The sequence below is a fragment of the Equus caballus genome, chromosome 24 (genome assembly GCF_041296265.1).
Source record: "Equus caballus isolate H_3958 breed thoroughbred chromosome 24, TB-T2T, whole genome shotgun sequence".
Lineage (NCBI taxonomy): Eukaryota > Metazoa > Chordata > Mammalia > Perissodactyla > Equidae > Equus > Equus caballus.
In genome coordinates this window covers 15,881,808-15,908,230 of record NC_091707.1, presented here as the reverse complement: position 1 = coordinate 15,908,230, position 26,423 = coordinate 15,881,808, and the positions used below count along the sequence as shown (strand labels likewise).

The 26,423-nt window shown below is 44.8% G+C and overlaps 1 protein-coding gene across 29 annotated transcripts in view; it reads right to left on the bottom strand.

The window, feature by feature from the left end:
- SAMD4A (sterile alpha motif domain containing 4A) overlaps nt 1-26,423 on the bottom strand; it is a 203,093-nt gene that overhangs the window by 37,298 nt on the left and 139,372 nt on the right. For 19 of the 29 annotated variants that reach the window (XR_011432012.1, XR_011432013.1, XR_011432014.1 and 16 more), the window contains 3 exons: nt 15,861-16,124; nt 3,576-3,685; nt 1,279-1,365 (listed from right to left, as the gene is read on the bottom strand). Coding sequence is in view for 23 of the 29 variants with exons in the window: in XM_023627763.2 (XP_023483531.1) it covers nt 1,279-1,365; nt 3,576-3,685; nt 15,861-16,124 (461 nt within the window). In the remaining 6 variants the exon portion in view is untranslated. The remainder of the gene's footprint in view (nt 1-1,278; nt 1,366-3,575; nt 3,686-15,860; nt 16,125-26,423) is intronic. The other 10 variants (XR_011432017.1, XM_023627769.2, XM_070249520.1 and 7 more) reach the window with 1 other exon arrangement.

The following is a 26,423-nucleotide window of genomic DNA, read 5'->3' as shown; positions in this document are numbered from 1 at the left end:
AGCAATTACTGTGGTTGAGGTGGATGGGTCACTTGTGGTTTGTGACATGCTTTCATTAAGAACAGGCCTCTCAACATGGATGAGCATGTGAGCTGCCTCTGTCTGTCTATCCATCCAGAGATTTTTAAAGGCAATCTTCCTTATAAAGTATATATGCATGTTCTATAAATATATACTCCTTTACATTTTGTGTGATTTTCATTAAATATAACTTTATACATTGTATGTAAAGTTATACACACACACATCTTTGTGAAAAAGAAAAAAACCTCCCACTGTGTTAAAACGTTTACGTGCTCACAGAACTTGCTCTGGTCCTACCCACCTCCATTCTTTGTTCCCTTCCAAAGGCACACTAGGATTACTAGACAAGGCTACCACTCAAGCTCTGCAGGCAGCACATATCTACAGAACGTCCCCCCCACCCCACCCGCCTCCCAAGAGTGACACACAAGAGTCCCAACTCTGGGCAGAGGCAGCACGGGCTCCTGGTGTGTGGAACAAGGCTTGCTCTCCTTTGGACTTTAGGTGAACTCATAAAGTCACCAAGTTCTAGAAATGACGTCACTACCAGGGTGATGTTGGGTACAGAGAGGAAGAAACACGTTTAGGCAGCAAACAGTAGGGCAGTAGTGGCTGATAACTGCTCGACACTGGAATAGACTCTTTTTCAGCATTTAGCATTTTTGAGATGGTTCCTATAAGAGTGATGGGGACCCATTCTACTGTTAAGTTAATGGAATTATTCTCTAGAAAGCCAAGTATGTCCATCCGCCAGATGATTTTGATCCTCTCTACTGAAACGCAAAGCATACCTGTTGGCGCGTGCGTCTCTGGGGGCAGCTTTTCTCAAAACCAGATGCTCCCCTGGGTGGACAGCAGGAACGAAGCACATCTGGGCATTCCCTACACTGTTTTGCCAAGATTTCAGCCTTTGATTATGAGTTGAACACTTCATTCATCTCCACAAATGCATGAAAGGCAGAGGGGAATGCACATGAAATATGTGCATTCGACAGCACTGCCTCAGAGCTCTGGATGGCCAGTCACAGGCTGCCGGGGTCCAGGGGAAAAGTACATTTCAGCGGCCAGGTTGCATAGAAGTAGGAATAACCAGGAAACTTTGCCTCCAAATCATTTCCTTTTCTTCTGACTTTGGTAAGGAAACAGTATGAGGCACTCTGTAAGGTCTGCTGGTGACACTGTCACCTGAGAATTTCCCTTTGTGCGTTCTCCCATGGTGAAGGCGGAAGTGTGCCTCGCCCAGCGATAACTTACCCTTTCCAAAGACTTCAGGAGGTTTTGTCTTTCTTTGAGCTTCTGAATACTGATGACAATTTTGTGTCTTGCACCTTTGGTAACATTCTGTAATTAAATAAAAGCTATATTTAGAAACATAGTTTTAGGAACCAGCTTGGAGACCCTTGGAGGCTGTTTAGCACTTTACTGTCTGCTTTGTTCCTACACGGCTGCAGACCAGTAGACATCCATGTGTCCCTCTCTTTCGTACCATTATCATAACCCTCTCCTCACTAAGTATTCTAACTGCATCTGGCTACACATCTGCCTGTGTCTCTTGGCTGTGACATTTAGGGAGGGAGAGAGACCTGGTACAGCCAGTTACCACACCCAGCAGGAGATTTCTTCATAGTCTTAAAGGGTCATTCTTAAGTCAGACACTCCTCTTCTCCAGGTGTTATCATTTCAGTCACTCCCACTTTCTCCGAAGCTTCCAACCCCATACAGATATTCATTGCTTCCTCACACTTCCCCTTGTTTCCCGTCTCGAGAAGAAGGGAAGTGCAGTGCAGGTCACCTGCTGTCACACCACACAGGCAACTTTGGTCAGTTCACTGCCCTTCTTGGGCCTCCATAAGGAAAACCAGAATACAAATAACTTAAACTTATAACTCAGTCATCACTTCAGGTAAATGATCAGGATTCACAGTGAGGGTGTGCATTTTACCTTCTTAACGTGTAGCAATGATGAGTCTCTGGATTTAATTAAACCCTTGTCGAGTACAGATACTGCAAATTCCCAAACAGGAAGTCCTTTCTCAAATGAGGTCTCTAATACAAACTTCTGGTGACTGCTTGCAACTATTCACAGAAATCCTCTTAAAAAGGAAAAGATGGGAACACCAGTGACACTTCCTTTACTTAGAAAAATCAAGACTCAAGTGACAACGGATGCCACTCTCTAAAATGAACCACTGAGGACACATTTCTGTTTAGCCTCAACTTTGATTTCAAGCGAGTTGAATTCTTTTACTCCGAAAAGTTTGTGCTGGCCTCTGGTTTTGCCCCCCGTGTCAATTATTTCTTGTTTTCTCTTAAGTCAAACAACTGATGACTGAGATTTTTTTTTATCAACTCTGACCCAAACACAAAAATGCTCTTAGAAGCAGTTCTCATCAGTTCCCAGGTTCTCAAGGAGCAATCTAGATCCAAAAAGCAGTGGGAGGTGTGTTAGGCAGCTGAAACTAGTGCCTTTTGCCCTCTGAGAAGGTGCGGTGACCTCAGGCTTTATGGTGCCTCTCAATACTGGTATTCAGCAGGCCTGCAGAGGTGACCGGAGGGAGCCAAATATGCAGTGGGAAGTCAGCACCTGCTGGGAGGGATGTGTCCAGGCCAGACAGCCATGCCCCAAATGGTACACTCTCCTCGTCTTGCAGGGGAAATGCTATTAGCCTGTTCAGACCATTAATTCTTTTAAATCGCTGCTCAAGGGAAACTGAGGTCAATGTGAAACATGCAAATAGCATTTTAAACAAGGGAGACAAAGGCATCACTCATATCTATTTACTCAGCACAGCATGGTAGGAAACATGCCTAGTTTCAGGGGTTCTGTTGACTGGTCTGGATTTTGTCATCCACACTTGGGGAAGGAGGCCTTAGAAGGAAGGAGGAACTCTGTGCTTTACGGCACACAAAAGGGAAATGAAATCTGAGGCCTGGGGTAATCCCATTCTTAATGATTGTCTCATGTTATTCAAGGTGGTTAGAAGAAAAAAATATTTTGCACAATTTACTCCAATCTCCATTAAGTCCAGTCTGAACATGTTTTTAGAAAAGTGTTGGGGAAGGTCTGAGGCATGACCTGGTGCTTCTTAACTGCAAGAGGTTATCTGTTTTGTAACTGGACTGGACAGCAGACAGAGTCATTCCCCAAACAAGGCTGGTTGGGCAGAGGGAGGGAGAGGGCAAGCAAAGCAGAAGCAGGGGCACAGAGTCTTTGAGGCCTTGGTAAAACTTTCCTTCTTCTAGGAGACACCACTGATGCCCCCAGCACCTCGATCTTAGAGCGTGCACTCAGGTTATACCTTTTTCATAACACTCTCTCTCACCCTCATTTGCCCTGTGGTTCTCTGCTCGTCTTCCATCTCCTACTGGATCCTGAAGGCAAGAACCCAGCCTTACTCACCATGTAACTTTGGCCAGCACCTGGCAGTTCCTAGAATAAGGCAAGCTACTGGGTGGGTATAGGTATGGGTCCAAATAAGGTCTGTCTTGGACTCGAACTTCAGGTTCCACCTGGGGCACCTTCTCAGGGAATGGTCACCTGGAGCACATACCTGAGCCTCCAGCTGGCACTCAGTGAGGGCCATCATTTCCTCATAGGTCATCTGGGAGAAAAGGGCAGCGTACTTGTGCAGGCGGAGGCTTTTTAACCAGGCTGGAACATCTGTGGTGCAAGATGTGCAAGAGATGGGGAGAGAAATTGAGAGGGAACGAGAAGAGACGACAAAAGATGTGGGAAAAGGGAAAGGAAAAGAGGGTGATGGTCAGAAGAAAAAAAGAAAAGAAATCTTAATGTTACTACTTGTTTACTTTTGGCAGCAAATGATGGAATTAGAAGTCCTGATCTAGCCCTGACCTTCCTACTCTTGGGCTCCCTTATTCTGCTTTATTCCAGGAGCTTGCTAACTTGGGGTCCATGGGCCTCAGCGCATACAGGAATTACCTGAAATTATATCCCAATTTGTGAATATATTCACAGTAGTCTTCTTGGCAGAGGGTCATCCATAGCTTCCATAAGATTCTCAAAGGGGTTCATGACCAAAAAAATGTCAAGGAACCACTGCTTTAAAGATTTTTTATTTTTTCCTTTTTCTCCCCAAAGCCCCCCCGGTACATAGTTGTGTATTCTTCGTTGTGGGTTCTTCTAGTTGTGGCATGTGGGATGCTGCCTCAGCGTGGTCTGATGAGCAGTGCCATGTCCGCGCCCAGGATTCGAACTAACGAAACACTGGGCCGCCTGCAGCGGAGCGCGCGAACTTAACCACTCGGCCACGGGGCCAGCCCCAAGAAACCACTGCTTTAGCTGGATGACTCCACTATTGACTTGGAAAGAACTGACTTAGAACGTTAAAACTACATATGATGCGTTTTCGTCCTCAAGATGATTTCTTTCTAGGTTCAGTGCAGATCTCCACATTGCTGTTTCGGCCACTGCCACAGTGATAGGAAAACCAGGCAACAGCTGTACCCTACGGGTAGAGCCGCAGTCATTCTCAGCCTGATCTCTCTTCTGTCTTCCTATGCGTGGGAATAAGGGCATCCAGGGCTCCAAAACTTTCACTGTAGCATGTGTGTGTCTGCTGACCATTTCTCCAAGCTATGGAATGTATCTGCATGTGTCTTTGACCTTTTCTTTGAATGTCAACTACAAATACATCAGGATTTGAAAGGTCCAAAGACTGGCTAGACCATAGGATAATGGAAATTCAAAGCATATATGAAATAAGCCCCAAGTTTGGGATTCCAGAATTAGGAAAATTAAATAGTAACTGTACTGAAAATCCACACGAGAATTATTACAGTCATGCATCGCTTAATGACGGGGATATGTTCTGAGAAACGCCTTGTTAGGTGATTTTGTTGTTGTGCAAACATCATAGATGTGCTGTACTTACACAAACCTAGACAGTATAGCCTACTACACACCTAGGCTACATGGTACTAATATGCAACCACTGTTGTATACACGGTCCATCATTGACTGAAACGTCGTTATGCAGTGCATGACTGTAACTTGCTAAGTACAACCAAAAAAAAAACTTGCCCATGGTTTTTTAAGTCAGAGTTTCTGAGCTTATAGAATCTTCAGGAAATCTCTAGAATCATGCTCTCCCACCCTGGCTCATTCTACAGATGGCAAAATTAAGTCATTAAGTCTAAATCACAGAGCAAGTACGCGGTGAAATGGGGACTAGAACCAGGTCTCCTGATTCCCAGCTTTCTCCTACATTGTGTCAACTACTTGTAAAATGAAGACCAAACAGCCTGTCTGTGGGAGGGCTGAATAAAACAATGACTACAAAGTACTCTGAAATGCTAAGCATTGGGTAAATGTTATTCATGCTTTCTACGAATTATTATTCATTACTAACCATGTTGGTTGTAAGATACTGTCTGTCGCTGTGCTTTATTCTGAGGCACTGACAGAGACCATGAACACTACAAAATAAGTGGGAACCTTCCAATTGTTCAATGTTTGTAGTAGTTAACTGGGACTGATTAAAGAGACTTGGCCTACTCTGAAATCAGGCCCTGCCTCCTGGGTAAGCCAAACCCAGGTGTAGGGCACGAGGGTACGGGACGATCTGAAACTCAAAGATCTAGGAGGGAAGGGTGGGCCTGGGGAGGTGACTTCTTCATTTGCGGTAATGTGAAGGCCAAAGAAGGGGAATTTCTGGAGAACAGAATTGGATATCCAATGGCATTTTAAGAAGAGACTCAGTCATCTCAGGCAAGAAATCACTTGATTCTGTGCTTGGAGGCCCTTCATTCTACTGTGACAAGTGAAGAGTCCTTCTGCAACCAACCATCATGAACCACAAAGAGACAGGGCTTCCACAGGTACACAGTACCAATTACTTACATCCTCCTCAACTCAAACTGTGGTTAGATAGAGAGTCCAGGACATCCACTTTCCTCCCTGCAACATCTTGGAGCTATTTTACCAGACTTTCTTCTCCACCAGGTTTTTGTTGCTGTTAAAACAATGCTAACACTTCTGCAGAGCAAGGAGCAAATAAATACAGCTCTGGTTTTTAGGTCAATGATGTGTTACCACTTTGTCACCAGATTTCATGTTTGCCATTTACATCTCTGAGAAGCTCCAAGTCACTGCTCAGAAAACTCAATGACCATGATTCAAAGAAGCCTGGGTAATCCCATGCCACACTTGGGCACAATTCATCACAAGAGTATAGAGTGACCTCATGGGCCACATTTTCACTGGGGGCCCTGCAGTTTCATCATGCAACATCCAATGATGATAAACAAACAGAATCCTGAACTACTAAATTATGTTGCAAACTGGGTACTTTATAAGGCAAGCTGACAATATGGTGTTTTAAGAGTTGGAGAGAATGGGGTACAAATCTTGGCCTGGTAAGTCTCAGTCCCATCAGCGCTAGTCCCTTTCTATAAAAGTATTGTGACAACTGGACTTGCCCTGGCTAGAGGTATGGAAGAGTCAGCCTCACTTGTTTAGTCCAAATACAGGTCACTGGGAGTTGTTTTCCTAGAAAAGGTTCCTATACAACTTGAAAACACGGCAAGTTAGGCCTTCCTGAAGAGTTATTTCTGGACATGTTCCTGGGAAACGTAAGGTCCAATTGACCATATGTTCCTTGAGGCAGGCATGTGTCAACTGTGCGTGTGGAGCAAGCCGTCTCAGGGCCTGCTTCAGTGCTGGGGGCCTAAAGAGCTCTCCTTCCCGCAACGGGAACTGAGGAACAAAGAAGAGAGAATCCAGTTCTAAGAACATAGCTTACTCACCCCTATTTGGTGGTGAGGCACCTTCCTTTGCCAAGGCTTAAAACAAAATGTCATTAAATAAAAGGGAAACAAACCAGAGAACTGAGCACCTTGACCGTTTCATTCCTCCCAAGCCACGAATTCCAATGACTTGGATGCTAGATTCTGTAAGACGTTGGCCAGGGAAAAATTCTAACTAAAAGCTCAGGTCCTTTCCCATGGTCCAGATGCTACACGGTTGGATGCAAAGCTGAGAACCACCTAAAATAACTCCAGACCTTCCTTTCTCATTTTGCAAAGCTGTGGCTATGGGTGGAAGACACAGACAAGCAGGGGTGTTTCCTGGAGCAGTGGTACGTGACTGAAGGCACGAATGCCTCCTGGGTTCCCATGTCTGGCTGGCCCACAGCCGTTTAGCTTCATCTGTGCCACTTCTGATGAACATGACAATGGAGGTCACAGATTAGAAAATCACTCTCTTATGCAGTGTGAGAAAGATAAAGATGCTTTCCTATGTGCTGGACTGACTTAGACTGACTTTCTTGCCAACTGTGGGCATCCTGATATTTGCTACTCAACATTTATTGAATGCTTACCATGGTGGCCAGGCTCTGTGAAGACATGTCCCTGCCATCAAGGAACTTTTAATCCCGAGAGAATGGCTGACTCACAGAAAAATGATACTAACTACAGGATAAGTGCTAAGTGTATTCAAAGTTCTAGGGGCCACAGAACAATGAGCATTTAGGTTTGCCTTGGGGCGTGAGAGAGAGTTTCACAGTAGTGGCAGACCTGGAGACATTGGGCAGACTATATTGACAAAGCCATCTCAGGAAGCAGGAAGAGCATATAAACAAAGCACAGAGCCAAGAGAGCATTGTGGGTCAAGTAAATGCTTAGGTGAATGATAAAGAATGACTAGAAATAGGGTGGGGCAAATAGGCAGGGGTCAGATGATTGAGACCTGTAATGTTGAGATAAAGCGAGTGGACTTCATCTTGTGGGTGATGGGAAGCTGTTGAAATCTGAGGGGTAGAGGCACAATCAGAGGAGTATGTTAGAAGGATGATGGCTGTCAAGGTAAAGGCTAGACTGGAGGATGGTGAGAGTGGAGGCCAGGAGAGGAATTCAAGCCCTTGGAGATGGCTGGGAAGGCAGTGGCAGAAGAGAAGGAAAGGATATAAACTGACAGTAATTGAAGATCAGGGAAGAAGAAGGAGTAAAAGAGAGAAAGGAGCCTAAGATGGCTTGTCTGATGCAAGTTTGATGAGACAGAAAATACAGGGGAGCAGTAGGTTTGGGGTGAGAAGAGAGAGATGGTGAACTCCACTTTAGATCAGTTGAGTGTCACTGACTTTGTGCCATCCAGGTGGAGAAGTCAACTGGTCAAGATCTCTGAAGAGAGGTCTGAGCCAGAAAACCACTTTCCTTGTCAGTAGCACATGGTGGTTGTTTTAGCCATGGAAGTGGGTGAGATCACGCAGGGAAAGAGCATGGAGTAAGAATAGGGGAGGGCCAGGTGGAGCCCTGGGAGCGCCAGGCTTTTAGGGGAAGGTGTGGGAAGAGAAGCCCACGAAGGAAACTGAAAAGAGAAGGCTAAAGGGTAGGAAGTTTCTTGGTTTCTGGGAGAAAGCACCACCATTCATGTGCAGACAGTGTTCCTCCAAGCCACAGTGTCCATGCTTCCTGAAATTCTTTCCAGATCTTTCTGCAGTCCACAATTATCTTCTCATGGCCATTGTTTTTCTGTTTGTTTTTTTGCTGAGGAAGGCTGGCCCTGAGCTAACATCCATGCCCATCCTCCCCTACTTTATACGTGGGATGCCTGCCACAGCACGGCTTGACAAGCAGTGCGTAGGTCTGCACCCAGGATCCAAACTGGTGAACCCTGGGCCGCTGAAGTAGAACGTGGGAACTTAACTGCTACGCCACTGGGCTGGCCCCTGGCCATTTTTGATAATAGTGTTACATTCATCTTTTAGATGCTCTATAGTTACCTGCTGGTCTCTATCAATGGGATCACATTTCCAACTATGCTGATTGCTATTTCCCTTTTAGAATTTGGATAAATCAGCCACAGAAAGGCTTTGTGGTGGGTACAACAGCTCACACAGAAGCTTTAAAACTTGGGTCGCTTTCCTCAAATGCCTGCTATGGGCATGGCTGCAAATACTAGTCAGGTCAACAGGCCATATAGCACCTGCCCCACTAGAGAGAAAGATGGGACCGACATTTCTGAAGGGCCCAAGATGGGGGCAATGTAAAGGGCAGGGAGCAAGCTAGCCCTGGAAAAAGAAACATGAACAGCCTTGTTTTCCCCAAGAAGCCCGTCGTGGTCCTGGTACTTGCAGGCAGAAGAGCAACTCCCATTCACCACAGAGAGCCAGGCTAATCTCAAACAACTCTCTCTCTCCAAGATCTGACTGCATCCTTGCTCTCTGCAGGTGAGAAGAGGAAAGCCAGCTGAAGGGTAAGAGGGGACTCAACTCTTTAATGGTGAAGCGAGATGGAAAACATTCCTTTCAAATACGAAGAGCAGAAGTCTAGCAACACGATCAAGATTTCAGAAAACTGCCTTTATTTCTGGCCGGAGCAGGATAGGCAGCCCAATTCCGTTCCAGCCTCTGAGCAAAGGAAAGGAGGAACCTTGACCTTTGGTCCCCGTGGAGCTATGAGTGTGCTCCTCGATCCTGGGACACATCATGGTGGCTTTGAGAGAGTTCCATGTTCATAGGGAGCATGTGTGGGTCTCGGAAGGCACAGAGATGGCTTTCTTTGAGGTAAAGTATCCACTTAGAAGAGTTACATACAAACAGAGGGACTACATTTCTCCTCGTCATTTCCATTAGCTATGACTTAATAAATCATGTTCTACATGCAGCTTGCTTTATGTTGTTGAAGCGCGGCTGGGTTCCACATGAAAAGCAGCCCTCTGCATGCCTGCACCGTCCTTAAAGCATGTCATGTGCTTGGTAAAGGATGGTGGCTAAACGTCTCATGACCCTTTCAATTAGGGGAACCCTGGGGATTTGCTTTTCCCAGACATCAGGGCTCTCAGCCGATCTGAGAAGAGGCAGCACAAGTCTGAGCCCATAAGGGTCTGTCTGTGCAGGTCATCTGTTGGCAGTTGGGAATAGAAAGTGAAACAAATTTTGTAAATGCTGGCCTTTAAATTAGATGAATTCAAGACAGGGCCTACAAAGTCAACACAGAAAACAGTGACTCATTCCCATGACAGCCATGCTCACTAGTGCCCCTGCCACACATGGAGCTGTGTCACTCCCACTCTGTCACTCCTACCTTTATCACCCTCAGAAATGCTGTATTCACAGCTTTTCTTACAAAGGTTTCTGACGGGTTTCTTTTTCTTAGAAAAGTTCACACTTTTCAATAATTTTTCTAATCTCATTCTAGGATAGGCAGAGGCCCAAAATATACACATTTTGAAAACAACTCACAACCCTAAACAGGCTATTTCAGAATAGGTAATATATTTCCTTTGCTATGGAGAAAAGAAATTTACCTAAGTTTCATCTAAGAAAGACTCCTCAGAAAAGGCAAACCACATATTTACTAGTCACTGGTCTCCTCTACTCTTAACTGCTATGTTTCCATCAAGGTTACCAGAGCCAAAGCTTTCTCTTTTACCTTTATCGTGTCTAAAGACAAACAGCACAACACTCTGAATTACCTCTCGGTTTTTGTGCTAACATAATGCCACACATCATAAGTATACCCAGTTATGTTAGTTCGTAATGGTGAGGCTCAAGCTCATATCAAGAGAAACACTCCCCCAATCTCTACCCCTTTCACACTGACAACTGCAACAAGAAAGTCATAGAGCATCTTACTCTCCGGAGCCCAAATCTATGGGCTTTACTAGCCAGAAATCTGGAATGGAGTCCCCCAAACGCACTTTACTACAGGTAAGCAGGATGTTTCAACTGTGCAGGTGAGGGGAGGAGCCCAGCTCTCAGGAGGCTGGGCCAGGGAAGAGCACAGAGCACTGTGGTCCTGGCTCACACACCTCCCCTGGAATGCTCCACAAGTTCCCACACTTACCCTGCCCCATGCTGTCCCCCCAGTCTGTTTCTTCTCCTATATACTCTTTGCTATAGATGACAGCATGGGCTATCCAGACGTCCCAGGCAGAAACCTGGGCATCGTCCCAAATTCTTCCCACTCCATTACTGTCTACATTCAACTAGTGTACAGTCAATTCAGAGCTCTCTTAATTCTATCTCACCAAGATCCTACAAACACATTTTGCTCCTCAATTACTGAAATATCCTCCAACTCAGCTGGCCCCTGTCCCCTCCTCACTTTGGTATATTCTCCATGCTGTTGCTAAGGGTCCTATTTCTAATATGCAAAATCTAAGCAGGTCATTCTGCTGCTGAAATTCCTTCAAGAGCTTCTACTAACATTAAGATACAGGCCAAAATCCTACAAGAAGCCTAGTGTCTGGCTTTTCCCTCTCTAAACCTCTTTTCCATGTGCCGTTAACACTCAAGCCATGGGATCTACGTGGTCAAGCTGTCTCGTCACCAGGCTTTCACACATGCTGTTCCCTCTATACAGAATGCTCTTCTCTCACCTTATGTATTTGGCTAACTTGTAATCAGGCTCCAGGACTCAGCTCTAGGCCTCTCCTGCTCCAGGAGCTTTCCTTGACTTCTCTCCACTTTGACTTAGGGCCCTCCTTGGTACTGGCCCTGACCCAGGGCAAGTCTTCAAGACAAGATATCCTCACAGCTGTGTACCTGTTTGTTGCTCATGTGACAGTGAGTCCCTTGAGGCAGAAACAATCTTTTCCACCTCTGCCTCTCCAGTAGCTAGTCCAAGGCCTCTTTCAACAGGTGCTCAAACAGTCAATTGACTTGAATGAGGACAAAATTGAAACCTGTTTATCAGTCTTTCTTCCTTCTCTCTGCTCCCATGTAACATGACCACACCACTCATCAACAGCCCTGGCCTTTTGATAAGTCTTTAGGTGCTGAGTTTCTACATCATTTCTGAAGACGTGATGCTGATATGAGGGGCAAAGGTGCTTCTTCTACCAACAAACTTCTGCTCTTCTGTATTTTCTCTTCTTTCTAAGAAATTATGAGAATGTCCTTTTTTTCCCCTCTTGGCCACATGAAGGCCTTGTATGAGAGAAGGGTACAGCATGTTCCACTCATGCGATGCTGAGGGAAAGAAGGATAATACAATTGAGTACCGACTCAGAATCAAGATTTTTCCCCCTGGGATAAGTCACAGAGAAGTTTTTGAAAAGAACAAGGACAAGTGAATTTAGAAACCACAACCAGCATATTTAGTCCAAACATGTTAAAGAAGGAACTTTCATATTCCTGTTCAGTTCCCACTCCCGTTGAGTAATTTCTAGTTGGGTATACGACCCCATTCTTCCCTGAGCCTGAGATATTAGTCCGAGATCCTGACCCCAAGGGACATCCAATCTGCTGCAGAGCGGACTGAAACCTTCAGGATGGTATTTACTATAAAAGGAAAAACAAAGCAAAGCAGACAGATGATGTCAATCCTCGGAGAGCAGGAGTTAGTCGCTTGGGAGAACTTAGTGACAATGCCTGGCAGGGAGTGCTGACACCAAGACAAAAAGAGGGCGAGATGGATGTCGGTGAAAAACAAAAAGAGCAAGAATGCTGGACTGCAAGCTTTTTTTCACACTCTTGACCCAAGAGGTACATTCCTAAGGTACAATTTGTGGCCAAAACTGGCTCGTCTGTCTAGATGAAAAGGAAGGAATGGATGAACACAGTGTTTCAGCAAGGTATGCACAGCTGTGGGCAAGAAAGATGAATTCACACTAAATTAAGCTCAATTATGGTAGCTTTTTAGTTTTTTCCCAAGGTGCAGGGTGAGGGCTGACATGCATCCCCTGGAGATTCGGAATGCCTCCAAATTCTACTACAGATTGCTTGTTGTTTTCATTAACCAGGCATTTAAAAATTAGAAAAAGAGCAATTAGACGATGGCATCCTGAGGTGGACAAGCAAGTAGCTTAAAAGGGCTGACACTCCTGGCAGAGGGCCTGGTCACAGGAGGAAAGAGATGTGGATCCAAGAGGAAGAGCTGGCTCTTTTTAAAAGCTCTCCACTTGATTTCATATTTCCTTTCTCAGAAAGTATGAATTAACTTGGAAATTTAAACCAGCACCTGCTCTTGCACATGGGGATCAAACGACAACCTCCTGGGACAGGCTTGTTAAGGGCTGCTTCTTCGGCGCTCTCCCGGGAGGCCGCCCTGAATAATCTTGGGAGGCAGGAGTTCAACGGGGGTGCTGGCCTTCTCGTGAAGACGTGGCCGGGCGTGGCTGGGCGAGGGGCTTGCAGGTTTAATAAACCCTGGCTCTGGTGCGCGGGCACGCTCCTGCTCTTGGGTATGGGCATTGCTACTACTTGGCCTGTCAGCTGAACTGCAGATACACTTTTCTCAGAACAGAATTGTTCACCATCTCGCATGTTCCTTCCTTCAAAAATGTTGTGCCCTTTAAAATTTGCTAAGGACTTTACACTTTTGAACCCACATCCAATTCTCTGGGAGAAGGACAGGTGACAGGTCAGCAGAAGGTGGGTATACATAGAAGACAGACCTCTGTTTCATCTAGTCACCAAATAGCCTATCTTCTGACCACAACCTTTGCGCCTATAAAGAAAATCTCGAGTATAAGAGCTTGTCTTTATAATTTTCTCATTGAAGAAGCTTTGAGGAGACAATTCTCATCAATTCTAAAGGAAGGAATTGAAGAAGCTCATATACAGGCTATTCCTTGAACTTTGGAATATTTTGGCTTTTATTCTAAAATAGGGATAAGACATTAATTCCATTTTTCTCTCATTCATTTGTCCTTAAAAACATGCTCTTGTTACTCATTTCTCACCTCAAAATGCCAGCATGCAATGAGCACAACTTTACCAACTTTGGGAAGATGTCTAATGTGTACATTAAGACAGAAAAAAACAGGAATGAAAACAAGGAAAAGAAAGTAAAAGGAAAAAAGAAAGAAAAACAAACCAAACAGACCTCCGAGAAGCAGACAGTGGCACCAGCGTTTCTCTCTGGGGGAGGCCTGTACCCCGGAGAATGCCTTCCCCAGGAGTCCCCTTGCCCTTCAACAGAAGGCTGAGGCCTCCTTCCCACAGTTACCAGTTAGAACTGCACATACACTTTCCTGGAAACATGCCACCCAGACACTCCACCTGGCCAGGAAAGAAGCTGCTCCAAAGCAACAGCTGTCTCCGCTCCCTTGGTCCCTCAGGGACTTTGATGCTCCAGTGAGAGATGTCCTGCAGGCTTACCTAAAGCACAGCTGAGCCTCACCTGCTACCCAGGTGAGGGAGTAGTTGGGTAGCCGATGGGGCTCATCTGGGGCTCTGCTGCTTGAGCACATAACGGTGCAGCATAAACTTAGAAATGGGTTTTGCTAGGTCTCCAAAATCATGGCACATTCCCCCAAAAACTGTGAAAGAGAAAGAGGACACACACCTCCTCCATTCCAAAATGAGCCATTGTTTTTGTTGCCTGTTAAACACCTTTAAAGACCCCTTTGTATCACCAGAGGAAACATCAAGACACAGCCCCTTCACTCTGGCGCTCAGCACAGGACCCCCACAGGAGGGGGAAGAAGAAAATGCAGGCCAAGCAGCTCAGAGGAAGGCTCATGCAACGGACCAGGGAGCAGCTCCACACCCGCAGCTGACAGGCTCCACTTTTCAGCCTGGTCCTCTCTCACGACTGGTACCTGGGCAATCATGGGCATCTTTCTGTGCCAGGCTTCTGTGGTGGGGAGGGCACTTGGTACAGAGCCTCCTATGTCAACACTGATCCTTTTCAAGGAAAAGACCAGAAATAGCAAACCTCGGGACTATTTTCTTTTATGTATCTTTTTTTGGGGTGAGGTAGATTGGCCCTGAGCCAGCATCTGTTGAGCATCTTGCTCTTCTTTCTTCTCCCCAGAGCCCTCCAGGACAAAGCTGTAGATTCTAGTTGTAGGCTCCTCTGGTTGTGCTGTGTGGGACGTCACCTCAGCATGGCCTGATGAGTGGTGTGTAGGTCCACGCCCGGGATCTGAACCGGCGAAACCGTGGGCCGCCGAAGTGGAACACGCGAACTTAACCACTCGGTCCCAGGCCCCACCTCAGGACTATTGATGCCAGCAAAGGGGGCCCTTTCAGCGCCTCCCCTCAGCACTATAGTCCCAGAAGCATGACTAGTTACTGTTTCTCCATCTAAAATTGTTATGTGTGTTACGCATCAGTGTGTCTCTGATGAGCAGCTTTCCCTAAGGACTTCCCAGGCTTGAACAACTGGCGTCTAAAAATATAGAATGCACGCATCTTCTCTGAACCTATCATGGGTAATTTGGAATTCTCTATCTCCTGAAGAGTATCTTTAGAAGAGGGTAGATTTACAGGGCAATGGAGGGACATTTATTTATGCTGCACAAAAGGCCTCTATCACTTGTATGCAAATTTATTATCAGGCTTAAAACACTGTCAGAGCTTCTCGGTGGTATTTTCATGTCCCTTAAACAGATGCAGAGGAAAGGGTTTAAAGGTTTCTTTGGATATCAAAGGAAAAGGGAGAGAGAAAGGAAGCACTTCCACAATTCTGCACTAGAAGAGATTTAAGAGAAGATTCTGTGGTTTGTTTGCTAAGTTATTGACTGTCCTCTGGCCACGGCAACAAGGTAGAAGACTGGAGCAGCTCAGTGTCTTTACCAACAGGGCAGACTGAGGAAGCTATGTGCAAACAGTAGATCCTATCACCCTCAACTGTCACCCATTTAATTGTGTGCAAGTCACTGCATTAAAAAAAAAAGAGGGTCTTGACCTCTCTTGCTCTGGTTCCTGGTTCCCAGATTCTGGCAAGAAGCCCTGGAAGGGGACTCGGAGCCCTTTCCATCGCAGTCAACCCTGGAGCTCTGCTGGGATGGGTCAAGCGCACGAGCCTGGGGGCGGGGCTGGGGGGTGGGCCCTTCTCTCTTGCTGACTACCTCTCTTTTTACCCTTCTGACTCCAAATAAGGGACAGACTCTGTTCCCAGTGGTTTCTCATTTAAGCACTCACCTTTCATACCACTACCTTCTTCTTGGAATGTGTTACGAGCAGTGGTCTGATCTTCTAAGTGTTCACTCCCACCACTTCCTGAAGAGGCTACACTGCTTTGTGGAGACAGGGGGGCATGATCGGATGGGAGGCACTGGGGTCCTCTAGCTCGTAAGTCCTCATGAGACATCCATCCATGTCCTAGAGGCTGGTTTGGCACATTCATGGGTGGGGTAAGGGAAACAGATCGTTTCAAAGGGCTGTGGTGTGCCTGGCCTGAGAGAACTGGAAAAAAAAAAATAAAATGAAATAGGTTATTCCCCCCCCTTTAGTCTGGGCCACGGAAGAACCCACAATACCTTTTAACCCTGAGAGATGTCCCTAACTGTCTTACAACTCCATCAGTGGTCACAGCACATTGATACAGGCCTGGCATGGTCCTTCCCTTCCAAGTGGTTAAAAAGGATGCTGTCTGTACCTCTTGGTTGGGTTCCTCCAAGGAGGCTACACCCACAGTGCCCACGCATCAGGCCTTAGCCTTTGTGGGTCAGGAGCTGCTTTTAGCTCTAACTCTAGAAATCAGGATTTGCAGCAGTAGGCCCATAAATCAGGTGAGGCTTGACAGCCTAGCACAGTGGCCGTCTACCAAGAGTGAAAAGAACGTGTGCTGGACAGTTTCTTTAAACACACAAAAACCGGCATTACCCACGTTGTTAGGGAAGAATTCTTGAAGGGCAGGCAGGCTGGTCACATTTGGGATCTTTGCTTGGCTGAACTCCAAGAAGGTGGACTAGTTCTTCCAACTGGGAATCAGAGGCGCTATCGCCTCTGAAGGGGGTGCAGGCTCAGAGAGGGTCCCGGTGCTAACGTGGACCTCCCGCAGCGGGACACCGGCAGCTGTGTGTGAAAGGGCCAATTCTTTCCCTTGGCTTCACAGGTTAGTGCCAAGCTTTATACTGAAAACACTCCCAGGTAACAAGGCTTCCACTCAGAAGCCAGGGGGTGTGCTCAGTGAGCAGGCGATGATGGTTCTACCAGCACGTCCAGCCCCTCCACACAGTGTGGCACAGCGGGCCACATCTGTGGAGCCCTCACTTTTAATTTCTTTTCCAGAAAACTAGGAAGAAGAAACAAAACTCACATAACTAGCCAAATTAAACTGAGGTCATTCAAGGGAGGGATTTAACCAAAATCAACGCCGAGGGAGCAGACGTTACCCTTGGTTGGTTTTTCTGGGCGTTTGAAGTGACAACTTTACAAAATAAGTCTATTCATAACATTCTCTCAGCACTGGCTCCTGACAGGTCCAGTTTATTTTGATTGCTGCAGTACTAACATGGAATTGAGACACATGCATTTTAAAACATTTTTCAGGGAAGCCATTAAGTTCCACCTCAGGCTCTATCCTTTCCAATAAGGTATTTCTCTCCCAAGTCCTGGCAAGCGCTTCCTTGCTGCGCTGATCTTCCTGCGGTTTCCAGCAAACAGATCTGACATCCCAACGTAAGGTCTGCTTTTTGTTAAACTGCATTTCTGGTGGGGCAGCACCCACATAAGGATCAGGGCAGCAGATTACCTTGCCCCCACTTAAAAAGATAAAGACCAGGGCCCAAACGCTGGGTGTTTCCAGAAAGTGTGTTTGGGGGTAGTAGTGGTGTGGGTAGGCTGCTCCGGTCAGCCGGCATCAACCAGGCCTGAGAGCAATGGGGCTCACACACCTCTGGTCAATGTTTCCATTTGGCTTCATGTGGCCAGAAGAGCAGCCTTGCATGTGAAAGGGGCACAATCAGAAGGGCCAGAAACTTCTTTATTAATAAAAAAGGGAGGAAAAAAGTAAGCTGCCAAGTTTAGTTATTTGTAACCTGAGAAATGTCTAATTTGGGTAGCTTCTATCAAAGGCAAGGAATTATCATCTAACTTAAAAATATGCAAGGGACATTGTTTAAAAAAAAAATTGACCCTAACAGGCTGAAACAGCTTGCATTTCCACTAAATAGACTAGGGAAGAAACTATTATAAAAGGCTCCCTGGAAAATGCATCGTTACCTTGTTGGATCAGAATTAGCAAGAGAAAAATTTTTTTAAAAAGCAGAAAAATAAAAAGGAAGCAGCAGGAAAAATGAAGAGAAAAGCCAACAGGAAGAAAAGCCAGACACCCAGAAAATGCATTTCATGACTGTCTAAGTATTTATGTAAAATCGGGCAGATGTGTTTAGGGCTGAGAGCCCCGAGCATCGGGGCATTCCAGCTTAGACGTCTTTGCTTTCTGGTCTCTCTGCAACCATTTCAGAATATCTGGTGGATGCCATGTGCGGGGCCAGCCAGGTGTGCCCCAAGTGGAAATGGGGGCTCCTTGCAAGGTCAGGATGAGAGTGGGCCCGAAACCATAACAACAGGCCTTGCCAAAGAGAGACACACAGCTCAGAGTGGGTGGAAGCCTCAGCACTTAGCCTGGTTAGAGCTGGTAAATGAATCCCTAACCAACGGGCGGTCAGCCCACTAAGAGCATGCCTGTCTTCGGATGCTGAGCACAATACCACACATATAGAGCAGCTGAATTCCATTACTGGATGCAGACAATTTGCTTCTTTCCACATAAAGTGTTCTTAAAATCCATGCTCTCTCTCCACTGATGGGCATCCCTGGGGAGGCTGTTCCTATGCAAGGAATCCACTAATTATTGAGAATGGAACTAAATATTTCCCTAACTTAATGGGACTTACAGGGATTTATTCATAGAAACCTACACCATTTCTTCATATATTCCTGAGGTTGACTGAAGTCACAGGTGGTATGGCATGACCTTGGCCTTTGACTCTAATAAATCAATTATACTTGAGGTGCCAGGGCCTTTTCCCAATGACTTTCCACCAAATGCCCCAGCCTGTCTGTATCACAAAGACTCCCACAGCTGGCAGCAAACTCAGAAATGTCTCCTTAGGAGTCCACTGCCATGGCAACCAAGCAGAATGCCTCCCAGTAAGCTTCTGATCTGCAGAGGCTGTGGGTTGAGAGCTAGGCTGAACGCCACACCTAAACCAAAGCAAGGCCATGCTGGGCAACTCTCGTTCCTCCAACGAGACTGAAGCTGGAGGACAGACAGCTCGGCGGCCTGTGGGAAGGAGACTGAAGCAGGTGATAGGTGACCTGCGAACAGGGCCCTTCAAGGCGAGGACAAATCTTCAGGTAGAGGTGACAGTGACTACAAAGCCCATTTTGGTGTTACTTTGTGTGCTGGGGTACTTTAGCATAAAGTGGCAGAGGAAATCATAAATGCCATGGGCAGAGAGAGGGCAGGGAATGGGCCACACAGCTGTGGAATTAGTGAGGTGGCCAGAGGCAGGGGATCAATAGCTGTCCCACTGCTCCATTTTATTTTTTTAACCAAAAGAACTCATCTGAAGTGATGATAAATAGAGGGAGACTGGATATTCAGGCCGAAATAACTAACTAAATGAATAAAATTCTTTCTCCTACGAGGCAGGAGGGTGAGCGGTGGAGACAGACTCCCGAGAAGCTTTCACACCGTGTCAGCTGCCCGTGAGTGACAGCGGTTAGAGGCAGGCCTCCCGCATGTTCCCGCGTGCTGATTGCTGTACAGCAGACGGCGCGAATGCTCCACGCAGACTTAAGCTGCCCCCGAATCATGTTCAAATGCTGCAGAATCATGTGCACCTTGAAAACAATCTCAAGACAGATTAGGATTGGGCTAGTGCCAGCAGAATCAAGGGCCTAAACTTACATGCAGATGTGACTTTAAAACAATGAGAGTGGAGAGACAGCAGGTTTCAGGGGAGTTCATTATATCGAAAATCATACGAAAAGTTCCCAGGGAGCAAAATTGTGCCTCTTTTGCTCTTGAAAAACTGAAGCTAAAACTTAATATTGTGTACAGTATAGATTCAATATTGCTTATATTTTTTAAAAATCCCTACAGAAAATTTCAGGTGTGTACACGTACGTATGTACGCACATATGTATGTGTACTATGTCAACACAATATTGTAATTATTGGAACATTTATAAATTCAAGTGAACCAAAAATAAATAATAAATATTGAGTAAGTCCAGTTGAAATAGGGAAAAAGCAGCTAAAAATCATCTTGCTACAGCAGGGGAGCAGTGCAATGGGAGCACACAGGGTCCTGCAATCTGGCAATAAACTCTTGTCACACCTTCAGGGCCAGCTAGCTTCTCTGACCTCATCTAACCTTATAATTTCTTTTTCACCCCCAAGCATCTTTAATAAGACTCCTTTCAATGCCTTTTTAGGGGAAAATACGATACCTGTCTCTGGGTTCTGTTCTCAAGTATTTTCTTGAAAGCCTGGAAATCAGATTTCTTTCCCCCTTCCTTTGGCCAACCTTGACTTCGTCTCAATTTTTAGTTATTAAAATAAGATTCAGGATAAGACTTTTCAGGATAGTTAGACTCTTTTAAGAAAATTAGGTATAACTACTTTTTCTGCCTTCTAATATGACAAATAGCAGGATTTGTGGAAAGAGCAAGGTTTGGGATACTGGGGCCATTGTCTCCTTGGCTCACTGTGCAGGAGAGAAATGATCCCGTTATATAAGCAAACAGTCCAGACAGCTGAAGATCGACTCTTACACCAAAACTTCATCCTAACAAACTTTAAAGGAGATCTTTCTAAATGCATTCCATACTTCTCTGGTCCTAAATTTATACATTGATGCAACTTATACTTTAAAAATTATTGTTATGAGCATAGATTCATAACGTTTCAGAGCTGGAAGCCCGTGAAAGGCAATATAATTCAATAATCCCTAAGTTATGAGCCGTAGGCCTCTGGGTAGTAGAAGGATCTGAGAACTCCTATGTGCACCAAGCCCTGTTAGTAGATGAAATACTGCATTATAAATGATTTTTATATGTATGTAGAGAGTATTAAAATTAATAAAATAAAAACTAATTTAAATGTTGCTGAATTCATAGCTCTTTTTGTCATTTTTTTTCCATCAGCAGATTCAAAGCACAATTATTGTTTTATCGGGATCCCAATTTTTTTATTTGTTAAAAACTGAGGCCTGAACTCAATAAATGATAGAGATGGTTGCTGCTCTCTGCTGTCTTTGTTGAGTGCGGCTTCCATGGGCAATGTAGGTGCGTTAGGAGCTCACATGCTTAAAGTCTGCAGTATGCCTTTCACAGTGACATCCTCCTCAGAGTCAACCAACCGCGGCTTCTCAGTGCTACCCCTGTGCGTTTCCACCTACTTCCAGGCTAATATTTTGTCCAGAGTCTAGAATCTAGACTGCTGAAGCTGACTTCCTTTTGAATTAAGTATTTCCATACTCCTAATGTCATCCTCTTTCCTCAAACCAAACAACCTATCTTCTCAGACCAAGGTTGGGCGCTGCACCCTCATCAGGCCCTTAAGAGTTCAGCCACATGGACATGATTTGCAATTTTAATCTTTCTTCTTCCTAAGTCAGTCTCTCCATTTCTAATTCAAGAAGCTGTCCCTTTCACAGAAGACTTGTGCTTCATTAATTTTTCAAATTCTAGATGCTCATATGATAAAACTCAATCCAATTGCTAGCACAACTAAACTTTTCAAAAGTAACTCACTCTAATTTAGAGATTTTAAAAAGTAGAAGGAGACTAAGTGTTTGTATATTATTTAAAAATATTACCTTAGAATTTCTTTCCTGAATTACAAGGTCTTGGTCATTCCCTACTCCGGTGATACATGCTGCGTGTGTCAACATACTAGGAAAAAGGGCTTATTCTACAGAGACGTTGCTCATGGTGTACTTTAACAATATTTTCTAGACCTACTCCCAAAAGAAATTCAGAAGTATCAGGAGAACCTTTGTTAAATACACCAATTTGAGGGCTCACAACATACAATTCTTAAGTTTAGCTGCAGGAGATGGTTTGATACTTGTCAAGTTTGAAGGACAAAAAGCTCAGCCCACTGCCAGCTACAACAAGGTTGTTGTTTAGAGCTACTGGAGAGTGAGTGCTCCAGTCTACCCGCTCAGGTCTGGGCCTGCTCATCAGGCGTGTTCAGGTGCCATCCCCAGGATTTCTTCTGAGAGCACTGATTTCAGAGCATCTAAGGAGCTGCTACTAAAGGCTTTCCATTTTCAAAGAGTAGAGTTCTGCTAACACGACTTGTATGAATAATTCAGGCATTTGGTTAAAAAAAAAAGGTCAACTAAATAGCAAAGCTCAGTGGTGAAATAACATTAGACCTCGTATTCCTCTTCTTTACTTGGTTTTGTGGTGCCACACCAGTAATCTGAGGCCCTGTGGTGGGAATCTTTGGGGAAGAAAAGATTAATAGTACTGCAAGAATACATTTAAAAAAAAACAACAAAAACAAAACCAGAGTATTTGATCAGTGACATCATGCAAAAAAAGACAAAATAACACCAGTCACATTTATGTCCAAGTACATATTTGTGTAAGGAGGGATGGGGGAGTATCAATTACTAAGGTTAAAATTAACATGCTCTGCCATCATTGCTTCAGGGAACAAATTAAAAGCAAATCTGGGAGGTTATATGTCTCAACTCTGCATGCGTGCTTTCTGCTTCTTGTCCAAAGGTTTGGAAAACCAGCGCTCACAACATCCGGACACCAGAAGACGATTCCCCCAAACAGCTCCAGACTCCACCTCATTCTAGGGGAAGAAAAGAGAACAGGCTACGAAGCAGAGATGTGGTTGGTGGACAGGGTGTTCTCGACAAGCCCAAGGAGGAAGCCACATGCTCTCTGGGAAGAGAAAGTGTACGCTTGCCTATGCAGCAAAACAAAACAAATGAAGACTCTAGAAGAAGAGAACGCTGCAAAGAACATCACAACAAGGTTGACAAATAGACACAGCTAAATCTCCTTCTCCCCAATAAATCTCATTTTCATACAGTATTGAAGTGAAGGCATTCGGATGCAGGGGAAGCGCCTGGAGAGGCTTTTCCAATAACGAGAGTCCTCATCACTGGTGTCAGGTCTTATTACTTTCCAGGCAGCTCAGTCTTTGGGCAGAGTGAAGATGTATACTTCTGCCTTCACATTATCACTTAAGCATTTGAGCTTTAAGAAGTCAATTAGAATGTTTCTGGCAGACTTTTATTGCTGCACATTATTTTAATCTTTGGTACATTTCATATGTCCTCTTTTGTCAGTTTCTATAATGGCAAAACTGGGTGTTATCCAGTAGAAAATCTATTTTAGATAACTGATGTTTGACTTTACATTGTCATTATTTATAAGTTAGACAAGAAGCCAATATACACATTTTATAGAAATCAGTAGACTCTTACTCACAAGTTTAACTTCAAATCAAGCAGACCTAAAAGGAAACTGTCCCAGTCCCCTCCCTGCATTCTATCCAAACCGTGAAGTCTGCCATGGAAGTCATTCGACACCACTGACACAGCCATCTAAGCCAATTCAAGGGACTGCGGGAAGAACCCAGTCATGTCTAATGTTCTAAAGTATACTGGGTTAACTTCTACTTTCCTGCACTATTTTTCTTTTCATATCTATAGTTACATCTATGTGTACCTAACCTTAGGTTTGTCCTTGGAATTTGTACCCACATCGAGAGTGAAGAGAGGTCTAGAAATGAGTGTAGACAGAACTGCAGAATTTGAATTATTTTGTTTATGACGCAAAGGAAATAATTGAGTCAAGCAAGTGGCCAGGACTGGATTTAGGCAGATATTTCCTTTTTCCTTTTCCAACGTATCCATAAAAATGCTCAGTCATTGTGTTTAAGGAAGAGAGACAGTGGAGAAACTCAAAAAGATAAACGTTTGAGGACAAAACTTCCCTCCCACCCCTTTCTTAAAAGATAACTGCAATTGTAACTGCTGTTCCCCCAGCTCGCACGCCAGTTCAGCAAGTGCTTCCTAGGGCTTACACAAGACGATGTTGGCCTGTGTTTTACAACTCCCTGCTGCTAACTGAGTGTGGGGACCAGCAAAGCAATCCAAGTCTGGAACTCAAATAGCCAGGGTTTCAGGATCAAGCAACCAAGCCCCCCTCTGAGCATCAGTCCTCAAACCATCGCCAGAGTTGCTGGACGAATCATCAGCGTATCTTTTTATACCTTGACACCACTAGCAACACTTTCCAGAGGAGAAGTGGGTCAATCCCTTGAAAGGGGCTAACAAGGATATTTTACAACCTTGTCTACCAGCTCATGTGTCGAGCTGAACTACAGGCAAAGTCTTCACTGCAGCTGGAGCTCAAAGCCTCCTGGATAAGAGGGCAAGGTGGCTCTTAAATGCAACAGCCCTGATTAGGCAAGGACGGGCATCATTAGGAGATGCTTAAATCCTACTGCCATCAGGGTCTCAACTCAGCACCAGCCAAAGGCACGACCGGTGCCAGGGCTCCTCTGAGTGTGAAACTCTCAACTTCGCCTTGATCAAACAACCGTTTTTCTTTTCTTTCTAGTGTTGGAAGTGTTATAAGTAATTAGAAACGTATTATGTAGTCCTGACTAAATCTTAACTTAGCTCCTTGATTAAAAAAATGAGCCCTGGAGACTCTCCGCATTGTGACTGGCAGGGCAAGGTACTGATTAGGGGATTGGTTCTGGCTTTCATTAAAGCATTCAATCCAAACGTCCAATGTAACAATACACACAAATGACCATTCAAAAAACCCACAAATTGAGCTTATACTGCTAATTAGATGATTTTTTGGTTAATTAGGAGAAATTGGAGGGTTTAGGCTCTCCTGGCTTCTTAATTATCTTTGATTGAATCACCATGTGATTCAAGAGGGGCTACACGTCCCAATTTCCATTTTCGCTTCACCTTCTGCCTCTTCTCGAATTCTAGGCTGTCACAACCTGACCCTGTGGGTGCTGGAACATGGTGAGATTGGTACTGTGTTTGTAAAGTTGATTTACAGCGGTCTGTAATTACACATAATGGTTTGAATTTTTGACTTGGCACTGCATTTTTCATTTAAACCATACCGTTCTTCTTTACCCCAGAGAAACAGTGTTTACGTAATTGCTTTCAACTCATCTACGTGGGTATTATAAATCAGTCCTGCAATAAAAGACTTCCAGAGACACTGCAAGCTTGAGGTTCCTGGCATAATTCAGCCCCCAGGACTGTTCTAGTTTAAGGACAAGAACCGAACAGCATTCATAGCTGTCTGGAGACTTTGGATCCCGGCAGCAAAGAGAGCAGGCCATAGGGTGGTCAGAAGGGCTGGGTTGAGCCCAGACGCCAGCTCAGATCCACAGATCGGCTCCCTCTGCAACTTGTCTACTTCTGGGTCCCCTTCACCGGTCATACAAACTGTAGAGTGTGTTTACTTTCCTCTGTTAGGTCTTCTCTATCGTTGATCTCATTATTCACAGATTCTGCATTTCGAATTCACCTACTTGCTAAGAATTTATTTGTAAGCCCAAAATCATGGTTATTCATAAATATATTCAGAGTGGCAAAAAATTTGAGTCCCTGATGTACCTGTTCTTAGCTGAGGTCGAACAGGCATTGCTCTGCCTTCCTGTGTCAGCTCTCATGCTGTAAACAGGAGTCCTTTTTGAGGTCTGGTTAGTGCCACGTTTTTCTAACTTTGGTGTTTTTCACTGGTGATTTTGCTGTTAAAAATGGCCCCCAAGTGCTGAGGTGCTGGTTAGCGTTCCTAAGTGCAGAAAGGCTGTGATGTGCCTTATGGAGAAAAATAGATGTTATTAGACAAGCATTGTTCAAGTGTGAGTTATAGTGCTGTGGCCTGGAGTTCAGTGTTAATGCATCAACAATACAAAGTCATGTGTTGATCAGTAGATGAAAATATTGTGAGGCTGGCAGGAACCTAACCCTGTACTTGCCCTAGGAGCAACGGGTCAGTATTTGCTAATTCAGTGTTCACAGTGACTTTATAGAACATTAAGTACTACAAATAACGAGCATCGACCATACATATATATTGATACAAAAATCTTCATTTCACCTCCCATTCTGTGACATTATGGTCACATTGGCCACATTTTTGTCTTAGGCTAGTGGTTTTCAACCTTGGCTGCATATTCAACCCCCCTGGAGCCTTAAAAAAGAATCCTGATGCCCAGGTCCCATCCCAGACCAAGAACAGATATCTTCCTCCACTTAGGAAGGGGTTATGTCCCAATGGACCCATCATAAGTTGAACGTATGATTAAGTTGAAAATGCATTTAATACACCTAACCTACTGAACATCCTAGCTTAGCCTCGCCTACCATGCTCAGAACACTTACACTAGCCTACAGTTGGGCAAAATCATCTAACACAAAGCCTATTTTATAATAAAGTGTTGAATATCTCATGTACTTTATTGAATACCATACTGACAGTGAACAACAGAATGGTTGTCTAGGTACACAATGGTTGTTAAGTGTACTGGTGGTTCACCCTCGTGATTGCAGGGCTGACTGGGAGCAGCGCTCACTGCCGCTGTCCGGCATCAAGGAAGAGGATCTGACCACGCATCGCTAGCCCAGGAAAAGACCACAATTCAAACTTCTCGAAGTATGGTTTCTACTGAATGCATATTGCTTTAACACCATTGTAAAGTGTAAAAATCCTAAGTGGAACCACTGCAAGTTA